Source organism: Rhinopithecus roxellana, chromosome 5 (assembly GCF_007565055.1).
Source record: "Rhinopithecus roxellana isolate Shanxi Qingling chromosome 5, ASM756505v1, whole genome shotgun sequence".
NCBI classification, from domain to species: Eukaryota; Metazoa; Chordata; class Mammalia; order Primates; family Cercopithecidae; genus Rhinopithecus; species Rhinopithecus roxellana.
In genome coordinates, this window is record NC_044553.1 from 71,191,142 (window position 1) to 71,209,223 (window position 18,082).

At 39.9% G+C, this 18,082-nt stretch overlaps 1 protein-coding gene across 12 annotated transcripts in view; it reads left to right on the forward strand.

Annotated features, from left to right (window-relative positions):
* MEIS2 (Meis homeobox 2) overlaps positions 1-18,082 on the forward strand; it is a 215,560-nt gene that overhangs the window by 49,912 nt on the left and 147,566 nt on the right. For all 12 annotated transcript variants that reach the window (XM_030931211.1, XM_030931205.1, XM_030931206.1 and 9 more), the window contains one exon: positions 16,456-16,601. In XM_030931211.1, the coding sequence (XP_030787071.1) occupies positions 16,456-16,601 (146 nt within the window). The remainder of the gene's footprint in view (positions 1-16,455; positions 16,602-18,082) is intronic.

Sequence of the window (18,082 nt, forward strand, 5' to 3'; positions counted from 1 at the left end):
CTGAATTTCCTGAAAGTTTTAAAAAGTAATTTATTAAGAATTACTTTTATTACCTTTCAAGTTATTATCGGTATTTTATTTTTTTGCAACTTGGATAGTTCTTCGTTAACCATATATCTTACAATGAGATTTGAACAATGGAGATATTTTTTGGTAAAATCTGCAAAGTGCGTTCTGACCACCCACCTTACATCTTTATGAAGTTAAAGAAAATTGTATCAGTCAACACATTCATAAATATCATGTTGAGCTTCTCCTCACAGCTTCTTTCAAGAGCTGCCCCAAATCATTCAGAACTTTGCTGCAATTACTGGGAGAATTCCTACTCCAGCATCTCTGTATTGAATGCTATACTTTCCACCAAAATGTGTTTTATGCCAAATAACAGTTTTTTGATGATTTAACTATAATTTGCTTATTATTTTTATGAACTTTATTGAGGTATAATTTACATACAAAAATTGCACCCATTTGAAGTATACAATTTAATAAGTTTTGGCAGTTGTATACACTTAGGAGACCAGCACCATAATCAGGACACTATACCATTCCATCATTACCCCAAAATTTCCTTATACCACTTTTTTTTTTTTTTTTTTGAGACGGAGTCTCGCTGTGTTGCCCAGGCTGGAGTGCAGTGGCCGGATCTCAGCTCACTGCAAGCTCTGCCTCCCGGGTTCACGCCATTCTCCTGCCTCAGCCTCCCGAGTAGCTGGGACTACAGGCTCCTGCCACCTCGCCCGGCTAGTTTTTTGTATTTTTTTTTTTAGTAGAGACGGGGTTTCACCGTGTTAGCCAGGATGATCTCGATCTCATGACCTCGTGATCTGCCCGTCTCGGCCTCCCAAAGTGCTGGGATTACAGGCTTGAGCCCCTGCGCCCGGCCCTTATACCCCTTTTAATCACTCCCTCCCTCTATATATGTCCTCAAGTAACCACTGATCTGCTTTCGGTCATTATGTATAAGTTTGCGTTTTCTAGAATTTAATATATTTGAAATCATACAGTATGTGACCTTTTGTGTGTGGCTTTCTCCATTTAGCATGATTTCAAAATGTACCACACTGGGTGTATCAGTAGTTTATTCTTTTCTATTGCTGAGTAGTATTTCAGTGTGTGGATATACCACAGTTTGTTTATCCATTCAGACTGATTCGTTTTAAGAAAAGAAATAACTAACGTTTATTGATGCACCTTTGCTATTTCAGGTACTGCATGAGGCTAGATGTTGTGTATGAAGTCCTTAACTTTGTTAATAAGTATAAAGCATTGGGTACAAAGTGGAGACACAATAAGTAATAGCTATTTCTCATTTCATTTAATTTTTTATGGTTAACCTGTCAGGTATATGTAATTTTTCCCATTTCACAGATGAGGAAATTGAGGTTCAGAGGTTTAATCTCTTGACTGAAGTCATACTCAAACAATAAGGAATAGATCTGGGGCTGGTCCAAGTGCAGTGGTGTTTACAACTAATTGATTAAAACCAGTCACAGGGGCCAGGCGCCGTGGCTCAAGCCTGTAATCCCAGCACTTTGGGAGGCTGAGACGGGCGGATCATGAGGTCAGGAGATCGAGACCATCCTGGCTAACACGGTGAAACCCCGTCTCTACTAAAAAGTACAAAAAACTAGCCGGGCGTGGTGGCGGGCGCCTGTAGTCCCAGCTACTCAGGAGGCTGAGGCAGGAGAATGGCGGGAACCCGGGAGGCAGAGCTTGCAGTGAGCTGAGATCCGGCCACTGCACTCCAGCCTGGGCGACAGAGCGAGACTCCGTCTCAAAAAAAAAAAAAAAAAACAGTCACAGGTTTCTTCATTTCTTCTTCACTCACACTCTTTCACTTTGACTAGTCTTAAAAAGTACAAATAAGAGGCCAGGCGCGGTGGCTCACGCCTGTAATCCCAGCACTTTGGGAGGCCGAAGCGGGTGGATCTACCGAAGTCGGGAGTTTGAGACCAACATGGAGAAACCCTATCTGTACTAAAAATACAAAATTATCCGGGGATGGTGGCACATGCCTGTAATCCCAGCTACTCGGGAGGCTGAGGCAGGAGAATCGCTTGAACCTGGGAGGCAAAGGTTGCGGTGAGCTGAGGTCGAGCCATTGCACTGCAGCCTGGGCAACAAGAGTGAAACTCCATCTCAAAAAAAAAAAAAAACTCCATCTCAAAAAAAAACTATGAACTAGATATGAAAATTCAACACAAGATCTGTTTTATTCCAAAACTCGTGCTTCTTCCATCACATCACCATTTCCCCCCATGAGTATGTGCTTCTGTGTCTATGTGAGGAGGAAGTGGAGAGGCAGGGTGGAGGGACAAGGACCGCATCGGAAGCCAGTCTCCAGTGTACAAACAAAGCAGTACAGCTGCCCACAGAAATAGAAAAATGTCAGATATTTAGAAAAGTATGTAGGATACTCTTCCAAATGTCGGGCCCCTATTGTTTATTGTCTGTTTCAATAAAGTTGCTTCTTCCATGGAGTGTATCTTCCAAGTTAATGCCTTTGAAATTTATGACACGTCAACTCTACGGCCAATTTACAACTCTTAGAGACAAACATTCTAGATAGTTTCTGTTTCCAAATTTTAGATATAAACCCACAAGGCATAAAAGCGTATTCCAAGAAATAAGAGAACCCTCCATCCATTCCTTTAATAAAAGCCCGGGCACAAACTATACCCATAACTTATACAAAGTTCTAAGAATACGAGAAAAAGAGATACGGTTTTTGACTTGAAGAAGCTTTCAATAATTGGGTAGAAATGTAGTCGTGGGGTGTGTGTGTGTGTGTATCTGTTTGTGGAAGTATTCTGGAGTTCTGAGTGTTAATGTAAGCCTTGGAAGAGCAAATATTTGGGCTAGGGTTCTGCTGTGATGCAATAGAATTGAGAGTGGAGAAGGATTAATTTTAGCATGAAAGTCAATATACATTCTATAATGCATATCTTTGTAATATAAACAGCATAATATCTATCTCAAATGTTTTCAAGTACATATGTTTGTCCACAGGCAGGGTGCTAAGACAATATTAGTAAGTGGCCTTGAAATCACATTGTTTTGAAGCTATTCAGAAAAGATTATGGATACTTTCAAGTTCAACTACTAGGCTTTTATATTTCTTCCAGCATACTTATTTGTAGTGGGAAGTCAAAATCTGTTTTTGTTTTTGTTTTTTAAAAAAGGCCAGGTGCGGTGGCTTACACCTGTAATCCCAGCACTTTGGGAGGCCAAGGTGCATGAATTGCCTCAACTCAGGAGTTCAAGACCAGCATGACCAACATGGTGAAGCCCCATCTGTACTAAAAATACAAAAAATTAGCCAGGCATGGTGGCACACACCTGTAGTCCCAACTACTCGGGAGGCTGAGGCACAAGACTCGCTTGAACCCAGGAGGCAGAGGTTGCAATTAGTCGAGATTGAGCCACTGCCCTCTGGCCTGGGAGACAGAGTGAGCCTCTGTCTCCAAAAAAGCAAAAACAAAAACAAAAACACAACTTTATTGAGATATAATTCACGTACTATGCAATTCATCCCTAAACGCTTATAATTCAGTGGTTTAATATATTCACAAAGTTGTTCAATCATCAACAGAGCCAATTTTAGGACATTTTCATCACCCCCAAAGAAACCTCACACCCATCATTTCCATTTTCCATGTACTTTATAGGGCCTCAGAGTCTGCTGTTCTTTACTGCATAGGCTATATGGAGAATGATAAACTTGTGCTATCTTAGATTATTCTTATTAAGCAGCCACGTTATTTGTTTCTCTAGGGCTATTAACATATATGTAGCAGATATTCGTTTGCATTCTATTACAAAACATATCTACTTGGTCTCAAATAATGACACTACATTTATTTAAAGCAATCATCAAAAATGGAGTATCTGAATGCATCATTGCTACTTTTAAAGTGCTAGCAATTTAATTTATAAGCTTCTTAAACAAAAATTCAAAGTTTGATTAGGAAACTATTGTATAAAAATATTCTTTGAAAAAAATGTTCAAAATACAGTTTTCTAATAGTTAACAAATGTGTTCCAAATTTGGTGTGTTAATGGTTTAAAAAGTATTCACCTAAAACCAGTTATCGACTCCATAATACTGTTGTTCATTTTTTCTATAGGTAACTATCACTAGCTTCCTAAAAACTTCATAAAGGGCATGTTGATATATATCTCTAGCTAGTTATCTTAGTTAACATTATTATTATAGAGATGGCTATCTTTTAAGATAAAGAGTTATTGTAGGGTTTTTTTGCACTATTTAACAATGCCAGTTTCAAAGTTGCACTTTTATTAAAATATTCTTTTGTTTTCATTTTACAATAGCTGGCAAAGTGGAAGAAATATTCAAAACATCTTTTTTGTTGTTCTACTCTTTGAAATGATATCCGCTGATATAAATTCACAGAGCAATACCATCTTAAGAATTAAAACTGATCAACCATTTTATGTTATAAAATATATTGTCTTATTTTTGTTTTAGATAGCAAATTTGATAATGAAGTAAAAACTCTTAAAAATGGAATGAAATAATTTCTATTATAGAAAGAACTTTGCTTTTTTGTTATTTCTTGCAACAGATTTTATTATTGATAAATATTTAGCTGACATTTAATGTTTCATTTAATATTAAAGTATGATGAAAGAGACAGTAAGTTAGAAAATCCTTTAGTTATTATTGATCTACACTAAAACATATAGTATAGGTTTGATGTAGTTAATACATTCTTGGAAGCAGACTAATTATATGCTAGTTTTAGTTTAAAATGTTAAAAATGTGTTTTATATAAATGGCCTTTTGTAGGAAATTCTTTTTGCAAATATAAAGGCCATATCTTTACTTGAAAGACCTGTGGATTCGGAGATGTTAGCCAGCTATCTTTACTAAAACACTTCACAACGCTAAAAATAGTCCACTTCAGTTAAATATGGATATTTTAAAAAAGAAAATCCCAGTTAGACTGCAACAGAAGGACATTTTGTGTGACAATATTTTGCATGATTAAAAATTTAAACAGAATAACAGCTATTTATATTTACAGTTACATGAGAGTAATTACTAAAGCAGACAAAATACTTAGAGCATAATTTAATAATGTTTTCCTCTAGCAAAGGTGCCAAAATTGTTATTTGCATAATTTTCACAATTTGTACGGAAACATAGCTAAGTGAAATTGGGAAGACACATTTCTCCGACCACCTTTTTTCTTCTGTAGGAGATGTGGGAATGAGATTCATATATCATAACAACTCATTTTTGCATACTTTTCCATAAAAACCATGACTCTTGTGTCAAACTATTAGGTGAAAGAGATGGGATCCATTCATACTTTCTCTTTTAGGGTCTTTATTTCAATGGCCAGCCTCAGCCCAACTTCAAGGCTCCTAATTATAACATTTACCGGTTCAAAGATTAACCTCCTGAGAGGGGCGTTCTGGGCTCTTGGTAACTTGATCAGGTTGGTCTTCTCTTGGTCTCTCTCTCTTTCTGGTTCTTTGTATCACAGGAGGGAAATGATGGTATCTGGCACATTCCTAGAATGACTTGAAGATAGCAGCCTTCTGTGTTTAGGGCTGAAAGATTGTGAACTCTGTTAGCTGAAATGCCACTCTAGGGAGGTGCGCAGAACATTAAAAAAGCTTTAGCTGTAGGTAGTGTAGTGCAAGTAGAGTCAAATTTGAGAGCTGGGACTTGAGTGGACATTTGTCCCTGCTTTCTACCTTAATAAAATCTGAGTGTTAACTGTGGAAAGGGGCATTTGAGAGATCACTAAAAACGAATCATTAGAGTGCCCAGAAGAGCTTTATTATGATGTACTGTGAATAACTTCAGAACATACTCTGTACTTTTATATGTGCTTATCAGGTAACTGAGTAACAAGTACATTCTTTTATCCTGCACCACAGAGATTAAGCAATCTGCTGAATTATAATGGCAGAGGAATATGCTTTTCTGCTAGAGTCAGTCAGTATCCTTTAGAGAATTCAATGGGAGACTTAGGAGAACAGATATCCTTTCTTAAAATATTTTAAAATTGGTAAGCAATATATATATATATCTATTTCAAATGACAATGAATTATATATAATATATATATATATATATTTTAATGAGAATAACCACATTTAGTGAAGAATAGGCTAAAAGTGTTGGAAGCTTTCATTCTCTTCTGCTATAAAGGATTAGAGTGTTCCAGTCAATAAACAAAGCCATTTTATGGTTCCTAACGGGTAAATTGAGGGGACTGATTTGGTCAAGGACCAGTATGAGGATGTTTCTGTTCAACAGTTAACAGGATTCAACATGATATGGAAAATACAGGCGTGCAAAACTATACTACGACACTCACATTGCCAGCTAAAGCCTAAAACACAGCCACATTTACATATGTGTCCATCTGTCTGTTTTTACACTTTATTTTTCCAACCAGTGGGTGAAGTGGTTTTCATCCAAGCTGCAGTCTGAATTTTTTTTTTCACCCACCACTTTCCATTATATCATATAGATGCATATTTTAAAGTGCATGTTATTTGTCTCTGGACGCACATTTGCACAGCCTTGGCTGGGTTTTCCTTTCTCTTCTGGAAGGTTAGCTCATCTCTGCAGGCCTGTCTGCTTTGCAGCTGCCTGTACCAGCCAGGTTGTCTCAGGATCACTGAGTTAGTGAGCAGTTAGTTGCCTTCTCCAGGTTGTAGAAATCTCCCATCACAGGCCAGAGTGGAGCTGCAGCGGCCACTGTCTGGGCTGGCCAAGCCAGTGAGAATGGAAGTGCTTTCGGTCTCTTCAGTGGAGAGCCTGCGTAAATCCTGTGTAAATAGAGGGAGGATAACAAAGAATGAGCCCCTGCAGCTCTGAGCATTTGGAGCCATTTGGGGCTGAATTTGCTAAATGCTGCTTATACCGCCTGAAAAGTTGAAGAGAAAGGAGCATAAAATCCCCTCTTTTTTTCCCTTTCTGCTCATACCCCGGGGGGAGGGTGTTCAGGACCAGGGAAGCCTGAGGTAAGCCGATGAAGACTTGTTTTTTCAGTACTCTTTTGAGTGTGAAAAAGGTGGCCTGGGTCACTGTCCTCTCTTTAATGTCGGAAAACCCACACAGTTAGTAAATGTTGCATGTAAACGAAAGCATTTCATCTCTTCTGCTTCCCTCCATGCTAGTGGGCCATGAACTAGTCACTTGAAAAATCACAGAAAAATTTCACTTTAACATGTCCAGACAGTTAAGCACAGCAGGAGAGTAAAAGAGATCAGTAATTAGCAGGTCTCACTGCTGGCCCCTCATCCTCCCCATGTTTCTGGGTCTATAGCCCCCTCCCCCCAACTGATCTGATGTGGAAAAAAGGTAAATTGCATGTAGAAAAAAATTTACTTTGCTGATGGTTTTTGGAAAGCGAGTTTTGCAAGGCTGTATTCTAAAGCAGAATTACGCAAAAGCTTCTTCTTCTTTTTTTTTTTTTTTAAATCTCATTTGAAATCCTGATGCAGGTTTCTCAGTGGGATGCCCTAAATTAAACCCCTGGAAGGTAGTCCCTGACAACCACTGAAAGAAAATACCTTTTGGCTCTTAGTATGGTGTAATCCTGTTTTCAAAGTACTATATTTAAGAGGAAAAAGGCGTAAAGAAGTGATGACGGAAAATTAGTCTATAAAAATACTGTGTTGCAGTTCCATTATTACATTATTCTTCATTTTTAACGGTAACGTTTCTGAATAACCCAAACAAGCTGGGTAGTGGGCAGTCCCCTCTCTCCTAGCACTCTCTCTTCCATGTTGGAATAGGGCAGAGTTGAGATGGAGCACCATTTTTATAAGCAGTATATGACATGGGTCTCACATCATCTCTGCATATATGCACCGAGGGAAACACTGGGTGGGATATAACCTAGTGCCCATAGGGCAGGGAGAGTGGAGGGAGGGAACCTAAGGCTTGGTAACTACTAGAAGCCAGGGAATCTCTTTCCTGAGTACTTTCTTCAAAGCAAGTTTGTTCTCCTCAGGTTCTGATTAATATATCTAGAGGATCTTGCTATCAATCTGTACATTTCACTAACATTTGAGTGTTTACTCTTTCTCAGGGCTTGGGCATCAGAAATGCAAAAGCTCACAGACAGACAAACTAGTAAAAGCTCACAGACGGACAAACTAGTAAACAGATAAAGTGCAAGAAGAAAAGTAAATAACAGAGGTAAGAGCAAACTGCTGAAGAAGTAGGGAGCATAGTATACTAGCTCTGTTAATGGGAGCTGGGGAAAGCTTTATGAAGCAGATTCCTTTTTCTCTGACTTTTAAAGGTTGAATAGGAGTTTGCTAGTAAAGAAGAATGGGAAAGGAGGAAGGAAAAATGAAGAGAAAGGGCATTCAAGGCCAATAGGAAGGATTAAAGGTATGGAATCTTGAAAGATCCCTTGGTTCAGAAAAGTCTTTAAAATTCAGCAGATGTTTCTGCTTCAAAATCATATTTAACTTGAGCTTTAGATCCACAGGAAATAATCATAAGCCTGTAGATAAAGGGTAGGCTCATACTGGATACACTCATCTGTGCAAAAATTATGAGATGCTTGTTTCTTGGTTCATATTTAATTTTAAGTGTAATGTCATCCAGTGTCTGTCTGGGACATAAATGTGAACATACAGGGCCTCTCTCTTGGCGTTTATTTCCTTAGCAGTGAGGGCAAATCCAGAATTTAGCCTCACCCTTCACATCTTCTTCTCCCAGCAGCTTGAGGAAAGGAATAGAGGAGGTGAGCATGGGCTTTGGAGGACGAGTGCTACTCTGCCACTTTCTGTGTGGCCTTTGACAAGTTATTTAATCTCTTTGAGTCTCAGTTTTCTTATCTGTACAATGGAGATGATAGTAGTTATTTTATTCGTTTGTTGTGAAGATTAAATAAGGACTGGAACATTACAAGTGCCCAATGGAAGTTACTTGTGGTAATGATCATACTGAAAGTGACAACAGTGTGGAGGAAGAAGAGACGGGCCAGGCGCGGTGTCTCATGCCTGTAATCCCAACACTTTGGGAGACCGAGGTGTGCAGATCACGAGGTCAAGAGATGGTGACCATCCTGGCCAGCATGGTGAAACCCCGTCTCTACTAAAAATACAAAAATTAACAGGGTGTGGTGGTGGGCGCCTGTAGTCTTAGCTACTCGGGAGGCTGAAGCAGGAGAATCGCTTGAACCATGGAGGTGGAGGTTGCAGTGAGCCGAGATTGCATCATTGCACTCCAGCCTGGCAACAGCGCGAGACTCTATCTCAAAAAGAAAAAACAAAAAAAGAGGAGATGGTGTTCTAGAGAGAGAACTGGTACTGAAAACTCCTACAAACTATAGAAATTTGCATATGTATATGTATATATGTCTCTGACTATAGGCAAAAACATTAAGTTCATCTACAAATATATTTCAATAATTGTGCACAAATCGATGAAGCATTTTAAACAGTGACAATTTAATTTATATAAATTTAGGTTTAAAATAGCATATAACACATATAAATATCTTTATATTCATAAATATACCTACTTCCTGGAAAGGGGTTGTCTGCAAGATATCAATATTGATATCTGCCTACCTATATTCATGTATGTATAAAATTAGCGAACTTACATTGTGCAAAATTAAAATGTTAGTGAATATGGTACATTTCTGTTGCTACAAAAAGAGCAGAAAAAAGGTCTTGTTCCTCCAGATGAGCTATCATTCTTTATTTACTTAATATATATTTTGTATGAACATATTTAACTATTAAACCTGGTCTAGAACTAGGGAGAAATGTGACAATTAAATAACGTACCTCAAGTTCCCTTAAAAGAAGTACAAGTACTGTTAACCCAATACATATTAATTTGTTTTATTTCTCTGAAGAGACAAGTCTGAGAAGTCAGTTTTAGGTGTTTGACAGTGGGCCAAATGTCACAGAAACATTGTTCTATCTTTTAAAAAGTGACTTTAAAGGATGTGAATATACCATTGTAATCCCAGTTCTATGAAATGTTTAACTATACTGTACAGTGATGACATCAAAGTCCATGAGATCCTACTTCATGGACAGTAGGCTTCAAATATTGGTAGCATCTCTGGGTTCTGAGGGTCAGTCTAGTGCTATCCATGTCAGAGTCTTCACTTGGACTGTGTTAAACCAGTTATGAAACTTCTGAGTCTCAAGAACTCTTGCTGTAGTGAATATAATTAAAGCTCTTGCAGGAACGGGCTGACTTCTGGAGAAGAGTTTGCACATTTCTATTTGAAGCCAACTTGGACCAGGTCTACCTCAGTCCCAACCCCAGGGCCCCAGAACTAATCTGTTCTCTGTGCTTAGACCTTTTCCTATAGAATCATACATTGTTTGGATCTGCCATTGGTAACAGTGTTCAGACAAGGTAATGCTTTGAAAAGTAAAAGATAATTGACAATGTTAATGTGAGAATACCAGTGGCGGTAGCACTGACTTGAAGTTGCCATGCCTGGACTCCAGTTTGTCCTTGACCATGTGTAGCTATGGCATGTTGGGCAAGGATTTAATCTCCTGGCTTCAGTTTCCTCAGTGGTAAATGTCAGTTTTGGCGGGGATGGGGTAAGTAGAGGAAGATAGACTAGGACTGTCTTGGTTGTTGCACTGTTTTTCTGATAGGACGAGGAGAAAGAAGGCCACATCTCTGCGGTATCAGACTCATCATAGCATATCATCATTGCTTTTATCATTTTTTCATTCCAAACCATGTGCTTGATATTCAAAATATAGATAGATTGTTGGTTAAATGGAATAAAGTAATATGCCAAACAATGAAGTGGCATCTTTTTGCCTGGATGGTTGATTTTTTTTTTCCTTTCTTTTTGAGATAGGGTCTCACTCCGCTGCCCAGGCGAGAGTACAGTGGTGCAATCACTGCCCACTGCAGCCTCGAACTCTTGGGATCAAGCCGTCCTCCCACCCCAAGCTGCGGTGTTCACCACCATGCCTGGCTCATTTTTGTAGAGAGAGGGTCTCACTATGCTGCCCAGGTTGGTCTCAAATTCCCGAGTTCTAGCAATCCTCCCAAACAGGCCTCCCAAAGTGCTGGGATTGCCTGCATGAGCCACTATGCCAAGCCTGCCTAGGTAGTTTTTTTTTTTTTTTTTTTTTTTTTTTGAGACGGAGTCTCACTCTGTCTCCCAGGCTGGAGTGCAGTGGCGTGATCTCGACTCACTGAAAGCTCCGTCGCCTCCTGGGTTCGCACCATTCTCCTGCCTGAGCCTCCAGAGAAGCTGGGACTACAGGCGCCCGCCACCATGCCCGGCTAATTTTTTTTTGTATTTTTAGTAGAGACGAGGTGTCACCGTGTTCGCCAGGGTAGTCTCCATCTCCTGAACTTGTCATCCGCCCACCTCGGCCTCCCAAAGTGCTGGGATTACAGGCGTGAGCCACCGCGCCCAGCCTAGGTAGTTTTTATGACCATGAATTTTATGAATGAGAATTTTCTTTTCTTTTTTTTATCTTTCTAAAAAAATCTTTTCATAATCCCGGGTGAAGACCTGAGATTACAGGTGTGCACCACCACATTTGACTGATTTTTGTATTTTTTGTAGAGACGAGGTTTCACTTATATTGCCCAGACTGGTCTCGAACTCCTGGGCTCAGGTAATTCACCTACCTCAGCCTCCCAAATTGTTGGGATTACAGGTGTGAGCCACCGCACCCAGTCTTGATAGAATTTAGTATCAGTCATCTGAGGATCCTCTCATAGTGTGCCGACGTCCTTCCTTGATTCAATGGAAACACAGCTATGCATATGGGTACTTGCCTACACCCAGATGCCAATGGTATCCCAGGATTTAGCTTCCTGCAGTTAGACACTCTCATTATTGCTCTTTTAAGTAGGTGTGTGCTGGAGCTACCTACCAGAGCAGTGTCCTGCTCTGAGCATAATCTGCCCAGCTAAGGAAAGCATGTGTGACTTCCTTGAGAGCATAGGTGTAAATCCAGCTAGAGATGCTCTCAAAATGCTTCAGAGTCTTAAGACAGGAGGAGGACCCAGGGATTAGATTCAGGCCTTCAGACAACAACAAAGGAGGACAGCAAACCAAGGGGATGCTCTCTGTGCTTTATGGCAGTGGTCCTCAAGCTAGAGTGGGCATCAGACCCCCCTGCAGGGATTATTAACAGGGCCCTGCTCCTAGAGTTTGAGATTCAGTGGGTCTCAGCTAAGACTAAGAATTTGCATTTCTCACAATTTTTCAGCTAGTGCCAATGCAAAGAGCCAGTGTTCTATAGCTTCTTTCTCTCTGTTTAACCCTTACTACCAGAAGACTAGGATGGGGATTTAGAACACCATGGCTTTCCCACAGTGAATAAGGCCCAGGCCAGATTGCAGTTACTCACCATGACCGCTAACCTCATTCATGGGAGTAAAGTAGAATTTTAACTACCTACCTGTTCCTGAGGCTGCATCTCATTTCTATTTAGACAATCTAGTCAGTGGCTTCCCAAAGCCCGTTAAAGCACCAGTGCTATGCTGATTGCCTAAGCAAATGCGAGGAATTGTCGAAATTACAAATTCCTTTTTCCAGCCCTAGCATGTTTTGAATCAGTAGGTGTGGGATGAGGGCTGGGGACCTGTGTTTTTAACAATCTCCTCTGATCATTTAATCCACTTCAGATTTATCTGTCCACAGGCCTTGAGTCTTCCTTTCCATGGTCACACACAGTATGTTTCACTAATGCACATTTATTTACCCAAAACTTAGACTATGCCCTTGGTCAAGGGATTAGCAACTTTTCAAAAGGAGCATGCCCAGTATTTCTTTATATAGCTCTTCATCATCAGAGGCATCAGTGCTGGTGGAATGGCCTTTGGTTTAGCTCTGCAGAAAAGCCCTGTGGGTACTGAGCTCTTCAAAGAAGCTCTGTTCCTGGCGTGTTTAGAAGTTACTCTGTGCACACAGGTAACTCACTCAGCTGTTCCAAAGGAACAAGACCTTCACCCTTTAGATATACAATGTGTACAGTTGCCCCACCATGGGGGTTGGTAAAAAGTGGGGAGGGCACTTGCATAAGCTCATGGATAAGCTCAGTCATTTACTCACCCAACCGACAATCACTGGTTATCTGCTCTGAGTCAGGCATGGAGGTATCTTCTCATAATCAAAAGATAAGCCATAAACAGTTCCTGCCCTCAAGGATTCCACAATTTTGAATGCTAACTTCAGATGCTATCTCCTTACCTCATTTGGCACGTGTATTTGTGCTGGTATACATACCTTTTTCCAGCATATAAACTCATTTGGCACATGTGCCAAGGATTGTCAACTATCTTATACACACAACCACACACACACGCGCGCGCACACACACACACAGCCTTAAAAGAAAAAAACACCAATATCCATGTTGAGTTACTAACTCTAGCATCAGCTGCAACGTTTTATTTTAGGTTGCAGTTCACACAGTTGTCTTTCAAAAATTTTCTTTATGCTGTTGTTAGTTCTCTGTGCTGGAGTTGGTCCACAGTCCATTGGAGGAAAAAACACCTGTGTTTATTGTTGTGTTTGGGAGAGGAAAATTCCTCTTTTTATAGAGGTATAAACATATATTAGTTTAAAATTTTGTGTCTAGTATCTAGTCATTAATACAAAACTAGACACATTATTGTTCATAATTATTTGTTACACTGGATCTAAATTCAAATATTTTACATTTATATACAATGGGTTGCTTTATATTAAAATTTATGTGATGCTCCTGTCTTCTCCAGTTTAAGTCAGTCATCAAAGGTTGCTCAATCTAGCTATATATTTTTTTTGAGCTAAATATAGTGAATCATATAGTTTGAAGGTGTTACCAGCCCTCTTTGCTTTTAAAAAAGAAAAAATGCACCATGGAGATGCTGTCTCTCATTTTTAAGGTCATTGATTGGGTTAAAAAGGCAAATGACTTTTTTCGTTGAACTTCCTTCAATTAAGCCATTAACCTTTTAAAATAAGTGCATTCAAAAATCTATCAAAAAAAGCGAAATGAGATTTTAACAAAATCCTGACAATTTCAGCTTAAACATATACACAGAAACCATATGTGCTTAGAAAGAAATATATACACACAGGCATTGTTTACAGAGTGTGTTTTTATATTTGGAAGACATTGAAGGAAGAGCTATTCCATACATACATTATCTGAAATGTACATTCAGATAGCCTACATAGATTTCATATTAACAGACAAAGATATCTTTATCCATGGTAGGTAGACAGACAGACTGACTGACTTCAAACTTGCACTTGCAGTGTGGATTTTTTTTCCTCATCTCCGGGTACTGCTTTTCAAAATCGCCTCAGGCTACAGAACAGCACCTCAGATCCCCAAGGCCCACTGCCTGGCTCCTAATAGCCACTCTCCATCTGTGTCACATGAACAGCTGATGAGATCGCGCCAGTGTCTGTATTTTGGAGAGCACATCCACCCAGGTTAAAATGCTAGGGTTGCCAAGGAGCAGTCAGAAGCCATTAGTGTGGGTGAGAATTTGCCTTGCAGCAGTTCCTTGGCATGGTGGAAAGCGTGTGCACGTGTCCCTGCGTGAGCTTGGGTGTGCTTGTATGTGTGTGTGTCTCCTTGTCCAGGCGACACCCTGGTGTACATGGGTGTGCAGGGAGGATGGCAGATGAAAACTAGACTCTGCATATCCAGTATTGAAAGAGTCAAACGCCTTTTGTTTCGCTGTCTACTGATTCGTTCTTTGACTATATGGGGTCCCCCCTTTTTTTTTTATCATAACAGAAGGCAAAGAAAAAGAGAACAGCAACTTTGGGGTCATGCTCTAGTGTTTGGGCAGATGGAAGGGAGCTGCTTTGCCTTGGGGCAGGGTGGTTGTAATGAAGTGGCCTGTCAGTCTGTAAATAGTGAGGGTCATCTCTTCCATGTGATGGAGGGGATCGCATTGCAGTGAAAATGGAAATGTCAATAAAATTAATCTGCCAGCTCTTTGCTGTGGCTTTTCTGCTTCTCTGGTCAAAGAAGGTTGAGGGTTTTTTGGCAAGAAAGGAAAAGAACAGGTACAGGGAAGCCCACGGAGCAGACCCAGAAGTTAGAAGGCAAGTGGCCCAGTGCGCAGGATGGCCGTGCTGCAGCACAGTCCGAGAGGAGGGAGCACGTCTGGGAATGAGCTGGTGGATCTCTAGTATTCCTCAGAAAGCTACAGAGCATCCAGCTCAGGCTACATTGAGCACAGAGTTTATTGTTTTAGGCTTTCTTGGACAAGGTTTTTACTTAGCATGGGATTTATGGCATTTACTGCTAATGAATGTCTATTCTTAAATTACAAAAACCCCCATCTCAGTGCAATTCCCAGATGTCCTTCCAGGACCCTGGCTTCTTAAACACCAGCAGGGAGCATAAACTCTCCACTTCTCTGTTTTCCTCTTTCGTGTGGCTTCAGGCTAATGATGTGCAAGGAAAACACAGCCATCTATAAAGCCCCAGTGCTGTCCCCGTATTCTTCATTTATTTTGCATTTGATTATGCCACAAGTCGGATCTTGTTTCTTTCCTTTTTTTAAAGTTATTAGTTCAAATATTAATGTAGGGATATGGCATATATTGCTGCTCTTGATTGATGCCTTCCCAAAAACAGGAAGACGTGCTCGTATGAATTTTAAGAAAGTAGGGGTCCTGCAATGCCTTGCCAGAAGAGTTTTTCAGATACATAATTTAGATGCCCTCCAGGCAGGCTTTCAAGGCATTTTTGCCGGAGGGCAAGAAAAAATAACTATGACTGTTAAAAGTAAATGATTTTTGCTAATGCACAATTAATGCCAGAGAAAAGCACAGAAGAGAAAGATGTTGATAGAAACTTCTGATTAAGTGAGCACCCTACCTTGATGTGTATCTTTTTTTTTTCATGATAATGATCAGTGGTGCAGAGAGCTAAAAGTTTTCATGTCATGCAAATGCCGAGTGCAGGGTCATATGAGAAGTGCGCGAATGTGCGTGCTTAGGAGGTGACAGCTCTCGGAGGGGCAGAGCAGGCAGTGCGTTATGTGCAATGAACGGTGACACAGTTACTGTCACCTATGCAGGCAGCCTAGAATATATAGACTACAGAACATTTAACTTGATTACCCTACAGTATGTGTTCACTCTGGGCATGGGGATGCGTTTCCACTGAATGGGTTTTCTGATGGCGTTTTCCCACATTGGATTCCATAATTGACAAAGAGCTACTGCACTGTGTCAAGTGCACAATTATAATTGAATTAATGATATGGGCAAGTGTGAGACACACAAAATTAACATTTGAAGAGGCCTGGTTTAATTTTGTCTTTTACATATTTGTGTCTCCAATTATACTTTAATGAAAGAGAATATACCCGCTTAATAGATTTCTTTCAACAAGCTTAGCTGAGCTCATCATTAGCTGCACTTGTGGTTGGCACCCTTGCGATGTTTTCTCTAATGTATTTTTATTTCTTTCTACTAGGGGATGGTTTAGACAACAGTGTAGCTTCACCTGGTACAGGTGACGATGATGATCCGGATAAGGACAAAAAACGCCAGAAGAAAAGAGGCATTTTCCCCAAAGTAGCAACAAATATCATGAGAGCATGGCTCTTCCAGCATCTCACAGTAAGTCAAGATGAAAGAGAAAAAAAAAATAGTGTTTGTTGTTTTGTTAGCAAGTTATACGGTCTCACACAGATTTTTTTTTAAAACTAAGGTGCCTATTTTCTTATTCTTAAAATCTGATGACTAAGAGTAGTTTTTTTTTTTTTTTTTAAATCAACTATTACCATCCAAAGAACACCCTCTAGACAGTAGCAGGTTTTTAAGAAGCTGGGAATGGACTTTATTTAAAATGATCTAAGACCCTAAACAGCATATATAAGTAAATTTGTTATTTATGCTAAAAGTGTGAGAGCAACTTCAGATAATGCCACAGCAACCAAGGGAAATGGCTGTAAGAAGCTCACAAATCCATAAACATTGCTGATTACACTGTTAACGAAAGCCGTCTCCTCCAGGAGGCAAAAGAAAAAAAAAAAAGCACCTTGCCACATGCATGTCCAAGCTCACAGTATCAGGTGCAGCTTTAATTGCTGAATCAGTTTACAAATATATCATGTATTTATATGACAAATTCAGAAGGGTTATAGGTGCTATAATGCCTTTGTTTGCAAGGTGGACATTAAAGATTCTTTTTTAGCTGCTCAAGTCCATTATCTTAAAAGCTAACCATATTCACTTCTGGAAACGGTTTTACTATGTGCAACATTTTAAAAGTAACAATTTATCTTTATCTTCCTGTTTGCAATCCTTGTATGTGTGGATACATACTGTTGACTCTAAGACTCTCATGACCAAAAAAATACAATATATTTTTACAGAGAAACTAGGCATGCTTATATTTTACTGTTCATTTGGAAATTCTGGGAAACCAGTAAAAATTTCAGAGGATGCTTCTTGCTATAATATTGTTTTCAGGCCATTGATTTAAGCTAATACTTAAACATAGAGTAGCACATTGAAAGCTGAAGGTCTTCTTTGATTATCCAACTTGTGTGTTGCCATGCTGAATGACATTAGTTACAGTGTCATGGGTCCAGGACAAGGTTCCACTTTTATTTATGGTGGTGGTGACTGATCTGCTCTTCTTGCAGAGCTGCAAAGGGCAAGGGGTGGAGCGGTGGTGGGGAGGGAAAAGTGATAGATTCACATTCCTAAATCGGCCATTTTGATGTAAGGACATTAGTAGCAAACTAAGGTGTATCGATCTGGCCTGTGGTGTCAGGATTAGCTGGGAGAACCAACGAGGCTGCCGTGGTAGTGGTTTTTCTTGCCTTGCAGCTATGGCCATTTCAAAGGTCAGGGCCCTGCACTGACTCGGCTCAGAGGAATTAGACAGAACATGCGGTCTCTGGGCTGATTACTTAACCAAAGACAAAATAATGAGTCCTAAGCAAATACTGACTAATTGAAAGGGCTGTAAATCCATTACATATTGGTCAGGGATAATCAGGAGTATTTAATCACTTTTATCTATTCAGGAGCACTGAAGCTGCAACAGCAAAGCCCTGAACCTTGCCATGTGGTTATTATTCTCATCATTA